Genomic DNA, 15,316 nt, shown 5'->3' with positions numbered 1-15,316 from the left:
CAGAAGTCAGGGAAGTCAAAACTAAACCATAGTCAATAACCAGAAATACACGATCAGGAATGCACTCTCGGATAACCATCTAAGGGAAACTACGACAGGGCAATGAGTAAAATTAAAATGAGTTTAAATAAGCCTCCTACAAATTTGATTGGCCGTAACCGACCTTTGATCCCAAAACGTGCGTGCGTGTCTTTTGCGTGACATCACACGCACATTGACATCGTCATTACCATGGGCGGACATGTGGGGCTATAAAATGGCGTGGATCCGCAGCAGCCAGCATCCACCAACATGTTGCAGGAGTCAGGTATACTGGCGCAGGGCTGCTGAGCGGCACTTTCGCTATTAACAGGAAGGCAATTACTACCGCAGATACCACAAGGTGAGGATGAATATGTGACAATAATACATTTGATTACTTGTTGGATTTGACTGGGGGAACTTCCCAGCTCACCTTGAAGCTTGAAATTGATTGCCCCCAAATGCATGGAGATGTCAACACATTCAGCCTACTTCTTTACCATGAGCCTGTCTTACTGCAGCCTTCGGAGAAGTGGCTGGCTATGTACAGCATCCTCTTATTGAAACAATCCGATGTTCCTATCACTGAATCTGGTGCCTAACTGTCTGGAGGACCCCGATGGTTCTCGCTGCAGCCCCACTTCAATATCCCTGGGCAGTGAGGATTATCCCGTGCTTCTGTTTGCTATTACCATACAAGTTCAATTTTGCATTTATATCTGAGCTCCTGGTTCTGCAAAGGCGGCCTTACCCCTGCATGTGACCTTAGTATCTCTTCTTTTGCTCCTCTCTTGCCCTTCCTGAGAACGGAGACTTGGGATTATTTTTATCTAAGCATCTTTTATTCTGCTCCGGAACCTTTTGGAACTGCTAACTCACTGCCACACTATCCAGACTGTCAGGACCCCGCGGGCGGCTGCAAGGGGAGGCTGCAGTCCGCTCGCGGCACTCACCCTCCAGCCGTCCACGGTCCCCTTCCTGCCAGGTGTTCGGCGGGCGGCATCCTCCCAGCCACGGGTGCCGTCCGCGTCTTCTTCCGGGTCCCCCAGTGGCAGCATGCATGACGCTGCACGCTGGGAGACCGGCCAATTTGTTACACGCCGGGGTCAGTCACCTGACCCGGCGTTAAAGGCACAGTGCCTCAATCACAGTGGGAGGTTTAGATATCTCCCACGTGTGATTGTTAATTCTGATTGGAAATTAGCCAATCAGAATTAACCTTCTGGTTTATATACTTACCTTTCCTGTTCCTCCCTGCCCTGTTGTGGTCTTTGCTTTATAGTATTGATTCTGAACGTGTGATTTCTGGTTACGTACTCTCTGGCTTGTTATACTGACTTTGTGACTTTCTCCTACCCTTTGACCTCGGCTTGTTTCTCGTTATTCTGTTTTCTGGTTCCCCTTACTCGGCTTGTCTCCTGACTATTCTGTGTGTGCTTAGCCCGGCCACTCTAAGGACCGGTACTGCACACTTTCTGTGTGTGTGTCTGTGTGTATGTTAGCGTGTTGGGTTCCCCGAATCGTGACATTACAACAGGGCCATAATGGAACCTGCTGACATACCACAGCTCCTAGTTAATCAGGAGGCTAGAATGGATGGCTTGGACCACCGCATGGATCAGTTTGCTCCAGCTTTGCAAACCATACTGGCTCGCACTGCACACTTGCAGCCTGCCGTTCAGGAGGTGGCTGCTGCTGTGCCCGAGCCCATTCCCACTCCGGCACCCGTTCCTGCCCATGTAGTGCATATGACGCCGCCACAGCGCTACAGCGGTGACCCGGCATTGTGTCGTGGTTTCCTCAACCAAATTGACATCCATTTGGTGATGAATCCACGTTCCTATCCCACTGACAGATCTAAAATAGCCTTTTTGATAAACCACTTGTCAGGGAGAGCTTTAGCATGGGCTAATCCCATGTGGGAGAATGCTTCCCCAATGTCCTTTGCAGACTTTTTGACCGCTTTCAAACGCACATTTGATCAACCCGGCAGGGTTGCTTCTGCTGGCAAAGCTCTGCTTAGGGTCCGACAGGTTAACAGATCTGTAGCGGATTACACTATCGAATTCCGCACTCTAGCAGCTGAGGTGGTTTGGAATAATGATGCCCTCGTTACAGCCTTTCAGGAGGGTTTGGCCGCTTACATCCTGGACGAAATAGCCTCCAGGGAATTGCCTGTCCTTCTGGATGATCTTATAGATTATATCATCCGTATTGATAATCGTATTAGAGAGAGACGTAGTCAGAGGCGTATGTATACTCAGATGTTACCTGCTTTACCCAGTACTGCGTTACTGGCATTACCCCCTTCTAGCCAACCTCCCCCTGAAACCTTGCAATTGGGTGTTACTGGGTTAACTGAGGTAGAAAAATCATACCGAAGAAGGGAAGGGTTATGCCTTTACTGTGGGAAAAGGGGACATCTTCTAAGAACCTGCCCTGAATTGCGGGGAAAACTGCAGCACCCAAGGCCTATAGAGGGGTCGGCCTCGGGTGTTATGTCGTTTACCCCTCACGTCCCCATTACTAGACCGTTTATTACGGTTACCCTTTTTGTTGGTAATACTACCGTGATTACCAAAGCCTTGATAGATTCAGGGGCTGCTGACAATCTTATGGATGAGAGTTTTGCTAAAACCGCATCTTTGACTCTGATCCAAAAGGTCACTCCCTTGGCTGTGGAGGCCATAGATGGTAGACCACTGGAGAAACCTCTGGTGACCCATGAGACCAAAGAACTGGTTATGTCTGTGGGTGCCTTGCACAAGGAAAGATTGTCCTTTCAAATAATCAACTCCCCTACAGCCTCTGTCGTTTTGGGCTTCCCCTGGTTGGTTAAACACAATCCGATGATTGATTGGGGTTGTTTGGAGATTCTCTCCTGGGGGAAATCTTGTCAAAGGGAATGTATGACTCGTGTTTGTCCTGTTGGCTTGCTTAATGTACCCACAGCCAAACCACTTTCTGTTAATGTTCCTCCTGAGTATGCGGACCTAGCTATGGTGTTTGAAAAAAGGGAGGCAGATAAACTACCACCGCACCGTGAATATGATTGTGCCATAAACCTCTTACCTGGTACTATGCCGCCTAGGGGTAAGGTATACCCTCTTTCTGAAAAAGAGAACCAGGTAATGGAGGAGTACATAAAGGAAGCCTTAAGTAAAGGTTTTATCAGAAGGTCTTCCTCTCCTGCTGGGGCTGGTTTCTTTTTTGTTGCCAAAAAGGAGGGTGACCTACGGCCTTGTATAGACTACAGGGGCCTGAACAATATAACGATTAAAAATGCCTACCCTATTCCCCTCATCACGGAGTTATTTGACCGGGTCAAAGGTTCTAAATACTTCACTAAATTAGACCTCAGGGGGGCTTATAACCTTGTTCGTATAAAGGAGAATGATGAGTGGAAAACAGCATTCAATACACGTAGCGGACATTACGAGTATCTAGTCATGCCTTTTGGACTGTGTAATGCTCCCGCTGTGTTTCAGGACCTAATAAACGATGTCCTCAGGGATCTATTGCATGTCTGTGCCGTGGTGTACCTTGACGACATCCTTGTATATTCCCCTGATTTGCAGACACATCATAATCATGTTAGGATGGTGCTGAAAAGGTTATTACAGAACGGACTTTATTGTAAATTAGAAAAATGTTTGTTCGATCAGACCTCGGTGCAATTTCTAGGATATATAATTTCCGAACAGGGTTTCAGTATGGATCCTGCTAAGTTAGAAGCCATACTATCCTGGCCGCTTCCCCAAGGTCTTAAGGCTATCCAGCGTTTTATAGGATTTGCCAACTATTACAGGAAATTTATAAGAAACTTTTCACCACTTATCTCCCCTATAACGAAGCTGACTAAGAAAGGTCTACACCCTAGGGTTTGGACTCCTGAAGCCCTTAAGGCCTTCGAAACTCTCAAGAAGGCATTTGCCTCTGCTCCAGTACTACGCCACCCTGATCCTTCCCTTCCCTTTGTTATGGAAGTGGACGCTTCTGAATCAGGCGTGGGAGCAGTACTGTCACAGAGATCATCGTATGACGAACCCCTCCATCCCTGTTGCTACTTTTCAAAAAGGTTATCTGATCCAGAAAAGAATTACGATGTTGGGAACAGGGAACTATTAGCTATTGTGTTGGCTTTTAAGGAATGGAGGTACTTATTAGAGGGTTCTAGACACAAAGTTATGGTTATAACAGATCATAAGAACCTCTCCTATATAGCTGATGCTAGAAGGTTGTCCGCCCGGCAGGCTAGATGGTCTCTATTCCTTTCACGCTTCCAATACGTGATTACCTATAGACCTGGTTGCCGTAATGCCAAAGCTGACGCTATCTCTCGACAGTATGAACCTCTAGAATCTGTTAACCCGACCCCTGAACCTATTGTACCTGCGTCTCAGATAATAGCTGCTACCCGTTTGGTTGTTTCGTCTCTTGTTCTTGATAATATTAAAACATACCAAACTCAAGCACCCCCTGAGACGCCTGTTGGCAGACTATACGTTAAAGTGAATGACAGAAAGAAGTTATTAACTTTATTTCACACCGCCAAAACTGCTGGTCATCCAGGGGTTACCAAGACTTATAAGGGCCTCCTTCAACAGTTCTGGTGGCCTTCACTCAAACGAGACGTGGTGGATTTTGTGCAGGCTTGTCGGGTCTGTACGCAGTGTAAGTCCCCTAATGTGAGACCCCAGGGTCTCCTGATGCCTCTATCGATACCCAAGAAACCATGGACCCACTTATCCATGGATTTTATTGTAGACCTTCCTCCTTCTGATGGTCAGACAGTGATATTAACTGTGACGGATAGGTTCTCTAAAATGGCGCACTTTATTCCGCTTAAGAAACTGCCTTCTGCGATTCAGCTTGCTCAGGTGTTTGCCAAGGAAGTGTTCCGCTTGCATGGGGTACCTGAGGATATTGTATCTGACAGGGGTCCTCAATTTGTCTCTCGGTTTTGGAGGGGTTTTTGTGCTGAGATGGGGGTCTCCTTGTCGTTTACTTCCTCCTATCACCCGCAGTCTAATGGTGCAGCCGAACGTGCTAATCAGTCTGTGGAGTTGTATTTGCGCTGCTTCACTAATGCGCACCAGGATGACTGGTCTCGCCTCCTTCCGTGGGCTGAATTTGCCAGGAATACGGTGTCTCATTCGTCTACTGGCTTAAGTCCTTTTGAGGTTGCTTATGGGTTTCGGCCTTCCGTCCTTCCCGGTGCGTTCTCCGACAAGGGCATGCCCGCTTTGGACCAGCACCTCGCCTCTTTGCGGAAGATGTGGGATCAGGTCCATGTTGCGCTGTCCCGTTCAGCGGCTGCTCAGAAGAAGTTTGCTGATCGCCATAGGGGTGCGGCCCCTTCCTATGTTCCGGGTGATAGGGTATGGTTGTCCTCTAGGAACCTCCGCCTCAAGGTTCCCTCGATGAAGTTCGCTCCCAGGTTCCTTGGTCCCTACAAGGTGTTACGTAGGGTTAACCCCGTTTCCTACTCCCTGGACTTGCCCTCTTCCATGCGCATTCCGAACACGTTTCACGTTTCGCTTTTGAAGCCCTTGCTTTGCAACCGGTTCTCTCGTCCCCTCGGGCGGCCTGTTTCCCCTCGCGCTGTCCCCAGTGATGTGTACGAAGTGGCTGCCCTTCTCGACTCTCGCGTTTCTAGGGGTCGGCTGCAATATCTGGTGGATTGGAAGGGGTACGGCCCTGAGGACCGGTCGTGGGTTTCGTGCTCTGATCTGCACGCTCCCTCTTTGATCCGCTCCTTTCATGCCCGGTTTCCTTTGAAGCCTTCTGCTTCCCGCCCTCTGGGCGGTCTTCGAGGGGGGGGTAATGTCAGGACCCCGCGGGCGGCTGCAAGGGGAGGCTGCAGTCCGCTCGCGGCACTCACCCTCCAGCCGTCCACGGTCCCCTTCCTGCCAGGTGTTCGGCGGGCGGCATCCTCCCAGCCACGGGTGCCGTCCGCGTCTTCTTCCGGGTCCCCCAGTGGCAGCATGCATGACGCTGCACGCTGGGAGACCGGCCAATTTGTTACACGCCGGGGTCAGTCACCTGACCCGGCGTTAAAGGCACAGTGCCTCAATCACAGTGGGAGGTTTAGATATCTCCCACGTGTGATTGTTAATTCTGATTGGAAATTAGCCAATCAGAATTAACCTTCTGGTTTATATACTTACCTTTCCTGTTCCTCCCTGCCCTGTTGTGGTCTTTGCTTTATAGTATTGATTCTGAACGTGTGATTTCTGGTTACGTACTCTCTGGCTTGTTATACTGACTTTGTGACTTTCTCCTACCCTTTGACCTCGGCTTGTTTCTCGTTATTCTGTTTTCTGGTTCCCCTTACTCGGCTTGTCTCCTGACTATTCTGTGTGTGCTTAGCCCGGCCACTCTAAGGACCGGTACTGCACACTTTCTGTGTGTGTGTCTGTGTGTATGTTAGCGTGTTGGGTTCCCCGAATCGTGACACAGACCACTTAACTGTTGGATGTGTGGGGCCTCTACCTCTGTGTTTTAAGGAGGACCTGGTGAGCAATGTCTCAGTCTGCTTGGGTAAGTGTATGTCAGTCTGCATGAGTGCGTGGAGCAAATGGGGCAGCAAAATTGTGTTTGCCTAGGGCAGCAAAATCCTTACACCAGCCCTGATCCTTAGTGCTAGACTTTTAGATGGGCCGAATGTATTGGCTTGCTGCAAAGTGTAATATTCCTTCTCTAAGGTGAGTAAATAATTAGATGCTTTTCTTTTTAACATATGATGCCTTTTGCAGAAAGTGGCCTCTTATGTTTGCTTTATGATCATACCAAATTGTCTCGCATGTAGGTTCGGTGGTGGTGTTAATTGCAAAATAATTTTCAATAGCCACTTCTGCTAATTTAATATTTTCTGGTCCATGCAGTAAGTGATCTCCTAGTTTCCATGATCTTGTTAGGAATTATAGCGTATGTTTCTCTTAAGTACATAATGATTGGAGCATGATCGGACCAGTCAGTTGGTAATATTTCTGATTTAATAACAGCGTCCAAAGCCGGCTAGTCAACTAAGAGTCTATCTATCCTGGAGTACATGTTGAACACCGATGAAAAATAGTTAAACTCTTTCTCTCTAGAATGAGACACCCTCCATGAGTCAAATAACCCATACAAATGAATCAACTTTGAATAAGTCAATGCAGTCCTTGAAGTGGAATTACAATCCGAGCTACAGAGTTGTTCGCTGGTTGTATCTAAATCATAATCAAGGACAAATTTAGTGTCCCCACAATTGATTACTTTGCCTTTTTTAACTTTTGATAGTTTGTCCAGAATTAATTAAAGATATTTAAGTTATCCTGAATTTGGAAAATGTGCATTAACTGTTGAATTTTCTATTTACATAAAGTACCTTATCTTGAGCATCAAGTTCTGAAGGGCAGTGCACTTCATTTGACTCTTTTTTTTTTATTAATCTGAATAATGGCAATAAATGATTGCTTGAACCATAGACTTTGCAAAATAAAATAAATTGCCTTACAATGGACCTAGATGTATATATGTTTGTTGTATTGAGTGTGAGTGAACAGGTATTGGGGTGTTTTTAGACCTGTTGTTCTTACTGCATTTCACTGTATGTTAAAATGTCATTAGCTTTACTGTCTACTTCTGTCTACTGTCTATCTTCTTGTGAGCCTGCTATTCCAGACTGACTGACTATGCTTTATTCCTTTAGGTAAGCAAAGACAAACTCACACAAGAATGTCCTGGGTCCCGATGGTTTTGGGCATCCTTACTGCTTTAGTTACAGTTGTGGCCATGACACTCATCTTTCTTAGAAAAAGAAGAAAAGAAACTCGCTTTGGGTATGACACCTCTTTCTTGAGATACAAAACTGTGATATATTAACATTGTATACTGTATATTTAAAGGAACCCCTAAACACTTGACTACTTAGAGGGGCAATGGGCCAGAGCACTCCTGGCACTATAAGCACTACAGAAAGTTCTACTGGTTATGGTAATTGGAGTGTTAATTTAAGGACTGTAGTAGCAGTATTGGTTGTACAATTAATTTAAATGCATGCATTCATGCTTTATGATGATGACTAGCCTTGTGTCAACAAGCTCTGTCATTTGAACACCTATATCATCAAACTTTTGGTTTTAAATTTAGTAAAGGATATACCCAGAATAGGACCTTGTTGAAGTTCGTGATTCCAAAGTTGCTTTAAATGTGTCAGAGATTTGGGACTCAATGTGCATTACTTGCTGCTCCACATCATTACTGATTTGCTTCCCGGTACATTTTTGCATTATGTCTACAATCTACAAAAATAGTAATTCCATATTTTTGCATCCTTAAAGGTTTTTAAATAGGAACCGTCACTTCCGAGAACCGTAACATTATTGCTTTTAAACAGAAAGAACTTAAAATGCACTGTTCCAATGCACTGTTCCAAATTATTACGCACAGTGAGTTTCAAAACACTTTATAGGTTGTAAAGAACTGAAAATTGTCATGTGTTGTGTTTGCAACATATTTACTGAAATCAAAAGCTATTTCAATCAAACTTATAACAACATTTTAACTTTTTAAACATTTTAACAGGCCACGTTACATTTTAACATAGGACCCCTTATTTGATAGCAGCTTCACAAGTCTTGCATCCATTGAACTTGTGAGTTTTTGGACAGTTTCTGCTTGAATTTGTTTGCAAGATGTCAGAATAGCCTCCCAGAGCTGCTGTTTGGATGTAAACTGCCTCCCACCCTCATAGATCTTTTGCTTGAGGATGCTCCAAAGGTTCTCAATAGTATTGAGGTCGGGGGAGGATGGAGGCCACACCATGACTTTCTCTCCTTTTATCCCCATAGCAGCCATTGATGCAGAGGTATTCTTTGCAGCATGAGATGGTGCATTGTCATGCGTGAAGATGATTTTATTACGGAAAGCATAGTTCTTCCTTCTGTACCAGGGAAGAAAGTGGTTAGTCAGAAACTCCACATACTTTGCAGAGGTCATCTTTACACCTTCGGGGGCCGATCAGCTCTCTTCCAATGATTCTGGCCCAAAACATGACTCCACCACCGCCTTGCTGACATCGCAGCCTTGTTGGAACAGGGTGGCCGTCCACCAACCATCCACTACTCCATCCATCTGGAAACTCCAGGGTTGCACAGCACTCATCAGTGAGCAGGACTGTTTGAAAATTAGTCTTCATGTATTTTTCTGCCCAATGCAGCCATTTTTGCTTGTGAGCATTGGTTAGTGGTGGCCGAATAGAAGGTTTATGCACAGTTGCAAGACTCTGGAGGACTCTACACCTTGTTGTCAGTGGGACTCCAGAGGCACCAGCAGCTTCAAATATCTGTTTGCTGCTATGTAATGGTGAAACAGAAAGAAATAGGCGCTCTCTATAACACAACAAATAAGTGAGGGCTGCTAACTAGTGTCATATTGATTTGTGTATAGGGCTGCCTATATGGGAATCGAAGAATACAGAAACAAAGAAATAGGCACTCAGAAAAACTCGCTTTGGATAAAAAGATAAACGCCTCGAGGGAACAACTTTTTTAACTTTTGAAATTTTAACTCAACTCTTAAAATATTTTTTTTTTAGAAAAAATAGAGATAGATACTAAAAGAATTAAAATTAACAAGTACAACAGAGATAGGTATGATTATGCACAGAATCAAGTAAGCACTTATAACACAAAGACACAGACCCAAAAGAGATGGAGAAAAGATGATGTATTCACAAGAAACACAACCACAATGACTAATATAAATAATTTCAGATCTAGAAGATTACAAAGTAGAGGATATAACACACAATATTCTCCCCGAAATAGGACACAATACCAACACAGATCACCAAGAAACATTACAGAGCAATATAATAGAGACTATCAATCACGTACCAATCATGAAGAGAGACCACTAGAGACCTATTGAGACTCAAACAAATGCAGCCTCCTCACATCAAATAGGTAACAAAGGGGAACATAATAAAAACCGTAATCTCAAACACAAAATAGACGAGTCACCCTTAATAGTAAGACCCAAAACACATAGATTTACATACATACCTGATTCACCTAAACACAAACCCAGAGATAGGAAAAACTCATGGGAAAGAGTAACCACTAGAACACATCGCAGACATGAAGAAGTTAAACCAAATTCACTGATAGATGATTTAAAAAGTAATAGATACCATGCAATTTCCTTTTGTGACCCATTTGAGGAGACCTCTTTTTTAGAAATTGCCACAAACAGAGAAAAGCGTACGAAAATCACACCCATCAAAAGCCGCAAACGAGACTTAGAGTAAGAAGATCAGGCAGAAGAGAACAACAAAGGAAGGATAGAGAGATTCTAAATATAGAATATACCCCTACCGGCATCTTCAACCTGTCAGATAAACCACTTAATAATACTCAAATAAATGTCCTTAACCCCTTAAGGACACATGACATGTGTGACACGTCATGATTCCATTTTATTCCAGACGTTTGGTCCTTAAGGGGTTAAATTAGGTCTCTAATTTGCCCCTACTAGAAAATACGATCCCTTTTTGACATATATTAATATCAATACATTTGTGAGGAATGCGACATTAAAACGTTACTATATGAGCAAGAAGGCATCTAATAATATGAACATTGATATAAATGAGAATGATACGATTTATAAAAAAAAAAGTTTTTTGAAAAACAAATACACTTTTTATCCAGCCTATCTCAAGTCAAGCGCTCTGGAGATTTTTGAAAAAAACGTATGCAAAGACTTAAGAAACCTAAATAGCAATACAGGAGATAGACCTAACATCAGTAAAAAAAGATAGACAAACACTGAAAGACCTCTATAATGATTCATCAATAGTGATAAAGCCCGCCGATAAAGGTGGGGGCCTTGTTATTTTATCCAGTGAGAAATATGAAGCAGAGGCATTTAGTCAACTCAATGACTCTTACACCTATACTAAATTAAACAGTAATCATATGACTGACATTAAGAATAAACAAAAAAATCTATCTAGATAAAGGAAAGGATTGTGGAATACTAGATGAAAGGGCATCTAGTATTGTAACACATCCAAAGATTACAGTAATATATTTCTTACCAAAAATCCATAAAAATCGAAATAACCCTCCGGGACGCCCTATTGTGTCAGGCATAGGTTCACCACTCTCTAATCTCTCTGAATATATTGACATTATGTTACAGCCATATGTCATCAAGACTAAGTCTTATTTAAAAGATACCATTGATCTTCTAAAAAAATTGGAAGTGATCACATGGCAAAAAGACTTCTTACTGATGACATGTGATGTCAAATCACTATATACTATTATTCAACACAACAAAGGGTGTGAAGCACTTAGGGCCATACTAGAAAAATATGACTCTATGCCTCAGGACCAGATAGATTGTGTGATAGAAGGAATAGATCTTATCTTAAAAAATAACTTATTTTGGTCCAAAGATAGCTTTTACCTACAGAATACTGGCACAGCTATGGGTACCAGGTTCGCACCCAGTTATGCCAACCTCTATATGGCCGATTGGGAAGATTGCACGGTCTGGAGGGGGCATGACTGGGTGGGAAGCCTGGTATCCTATGTGAGATACACCGACAATCTCTTATTTGTACGGAGGGGTTCTATTTCCTCGGCACAGGACTTTGTATCCTTCTTAAATACCAACAATGAAGGTATTATTTTGACGTCAAATGTGAGTGCTACTACAGTGACATATCTTGATTTAGATATATACATTAGTGACACTAAGATTCATACTAAAACGCACTTCAAAGATGTGCACGTAAATAATTATATTAAGACTAATAGTTGTCACAATAAGGCAAGGTTGAATAGCATACCAAAAAGCTGGATGCTAAGACTGAGAAGAAACTGCTCTGAAACCCCGATCTTTAAAAAACAAGCACACAGTTTAAAGGAAAGATTTACCCAAAAGGGATATAATACTACTGAGGTAGAAAACACCATCAAACAAACTCTAACTGTAAATAGGAAGGGACAAAAAGTGAAAACAGATTGCAAACATGATTTTACACTTTCTATTGTAATGGATTTTAATAATACAAATAAACAACTTAGAATCCACTAAGCACTGGCACCTCTTAAAAGAGGATGAGATTTTAGGTAAAGTCATACCTGATAAACCAAAGGTAATCTTTAGGAGTGCCCCTAATTTAAAGATGCATATAACAAAAAACTACACTAAAGCAACCGCTAAGAAACTAAATAATTTTATGATTGAAAAAAAAAAGTGTTCTACAAATGTAACTGCTGCATAGCATGTAGAAAAACAAAGCCAACACCTAAATTAACAACTGGTTTTAAATCTAACAATATAGGCAAGCCATATTGTATCAAAAATGTTATTACGTGCAACAATAACAATTTTATTTACCTATTGGAATAGCCTTGCGGACTCCAATATGTTGGCAGAACTATTAGACCCCTTAAGGTGAGGATAGCGGAACATTGCAGAAACATTGAGAAGGGTTTCACTAACCACTCTGTTTCCTCACATTTCTGTACACATGGTAATAACCCCAAATTACTCACGTTTACGGGTTTCGCCACAATTGACAAGCATTGGAGAGGTGGAGATATGGTAAAACAAATAGGGGAAGACTTAGATGAAATGGGTGTACTATCTAGACACCCTACACTCTAATGGCCTTAATATCGAATTTGACTTATTGAATGTTTTATAAATATTTATATATATTTTTGCCTCTTTTCTCCTTTAACATATTTTATAATCTCTATTTTTGATTTATTATATATACAATTTTTAGCCCTTTTACAATTATTCATTATTTTTAGCCAGTTTTTAGGCTATCTGTCTCCCCCCGATTTTTACCAGCTCCCTCCTTATATTATGATTGTTTTTATCTATCTGCACTACTTTATGTTTGCTATATATCTCTTTTATATTTTTTACCAATACATTTTTTAAATATACTTATATCCACTTTGGATAAATATTCTGAATGTGACTGTTTTCTTAATAGTTGCATAATCCAGAAGTTACTAATTATTGAGTTTATATGACAATAGGCATATGCATAATTAAGGAATTTAAATTATAACGACCTTATAGGTGTTCCTAAGGCCTTACTATAATATTGTTGTGCCTTGGATTATACATATAATACTACTCTAATACATTTTGTATTAGATCTTAAAAAATGATTACTAAGTACATTCATCTAATCCCATATCAAATTATTACAGATTACTATTGTATTAGATTCCCCAAAAATGGCTATTAAGTCCATTCATTTGATTTAATTTCATATTAAAATATTATGCACTAAAGATCACCTATTATTGTTGCTGATATAACTTTTGGGATGTTTTCATTTAAGACATGGCTGTTTATTCCTTACATCTAATAATAAATACCTATATACAATATGTTAATATATTTGCCACACTTGACTTATATAGTCATTAAATTATGCATATGTTTTAATCTCATTGTCAGATTTACTGATGGTTTTTGTGTTTGTAGATATGTTATCTGCCAAGTCCCTGTGCTTGGAACGCAACGTACGCCTCTATTAACGATACGTGCGTTCCAGCACATTACACATGACCACCAAGGATTGGATTAAGCCGTGTCATTTCCGGGTATGACACGTGCGTCCATAGTGGAACACATGGACACGCCGATTATACTCACCCTTCACCTCGCCGCATCACTTCCGGCACGCTTAGCAAAACCGGAAAAAAGGAAGTATCAGGTAGCGATCTTCAATCAAGTTGGATATTTATATATATGGGATACTTGCAGGACTGTTTCACACTTTTGATAAAGCCTCTGGAGAGGCAAAACGCGTCAAGTGGGACTCATTTGAGGACTTTTGTACCCTATTATTATACTAGTGTATTTTTTATGTTTTCTACAATAAATAGTTACCTTTTTATTGTATCCTGTTCTATATCCTGATTGCTACCTGGTTCTACTGCATCCCTAGGTGGAGATAATACCACCCATGCTGAGATAACTAGAGCAGGGATTTGCTCTGAAGATTGTAAGTAAATTACCGTTTTATTTGTATATCTAAGTGTTCTTGCATAGCAAGACCTCTTAATGTTATCTCACATATATATTATTATTATTATTAAGTGTTCTTGCATAGCAAGACCACTTAATGTTATCTCACATATATATTATTAAGTGTTCTTGCATAGCAAGACCACTTAATGTTATCTCACATATATATTATTATTATTATTATTAAGTGTTCTTGCATAGCAAGACCACTTAATGTTATCTCACATATATATTATTAAGTGTTCTTGATACCGGAGAAACTGACGGAAGCCAAGCACAGAGAGATGGACACAGGTTTCTTCAGGAAGGAAGAGATTCTTTATTCGATTCACCGACCGGGACTCAGAGGGACTAATGTCACCAAAATACAACAAGATCTGAGCCCCAAACAATAGTGTAGGTTCCTTATATAGGCATGTAACTCCACCCATAATCAGCTCCACCCACACATACTCTTACCCAATCAATCGAACAAGAACTAACTTCCTGTTTGACCACATGGCTTTCCCAGCACAATGGAGGAGGGGAATACTACATCCTGTATTCTCGCACATGCTCCGTACACTACTGATTGTATCTTTGCCACGTGCAACCAACCGACTGATACACCAGTATATGCACGTACACATACCACGTGGTAATCTCGGCCTACTAAATTTATTTTTACCGAGATTCCACCACATTCCCCCCTTTGATGCTTCTGATATTTTCACAATTCCAGATGCATCACTTAACCATAGTTTGCATATACCCAGACCAGACTTTGCGACTCCCTAAAGACATGAATCCCTCAACATTCCTCTTCCTGTACTAGTTCTCCCTGATTTAGAGCCTCATACCTATATATAGCCATTATTTGTGCAGCAGCCTTTCTCTCTGCTATATTTTCTATGATGCTCTGCACAGACCTAACTGCCAAAGGAATAAGACATGGTAGGAGAAGACACAGCATTAAGATTAGAATGACTCCACCTACCAATGCCTTAAGTCCTCCAAACTGCTCATACCAGTTACCAAACCAACTACTTGGATTATACCCTTTCCATACCTGAGTAGGCACATGCGCTAGTTTAACCATATGGCTAGTAAGCTCAGCTATTGCTTGCCCTTCATCATCTATTTGGAGACAGCAATTGCTTAGGTTAAACTTCCCACATACACCTCCCTCTACTGCCAATAGGTAATCCAAAGCTAATCTATTTTGGTAAACGGCTGTCCTCATCCTAGTATTATG

The 15,316-nt window shown here is 41.9% G+C and overlaps 1 protein-coding gene across 1 annotated transcript in view; it reads left to right on the top strand.

Annotated features, from left to right (window-relative positions):
- TYRO3 (TYRO3 protein tyrosine kinase) overlaps nt 1–15,316 on the top strand; it is a 926,976-nt gene that overhangs the window by 527,447 nt on the left and 384,213 nt on the right. Inside the window, exon 10 of the mRNA XM_063440254.1 lies at nt 7,718–7,847. Coding sequence (XP_063296324.1) covers nt 7,718–7,847 — 130 coding nt within the window. The remainder of the gene's footprint in view (nt 1–7,717; nt 7,848–15,316) is intronic.

This window comes from Pelobates fuscus, chromosome 13 (assembly GCF_036172605.1).
Source record: "Pelobates fuscus isolate aPelFus1 chromosome 13, aPelFus1.pri, whole genome shotgun sequence".
In the NCBI taxonomy this organism is placed as follows: Eukaryota; Metazoa; Chordata; class Amphibia; order Anura; family Pelobatidae; genus Pelobates; species Pelobates fuscus.
This window is presented reverse-complemented; position numbering and strand designations above follow the sequence as displayed.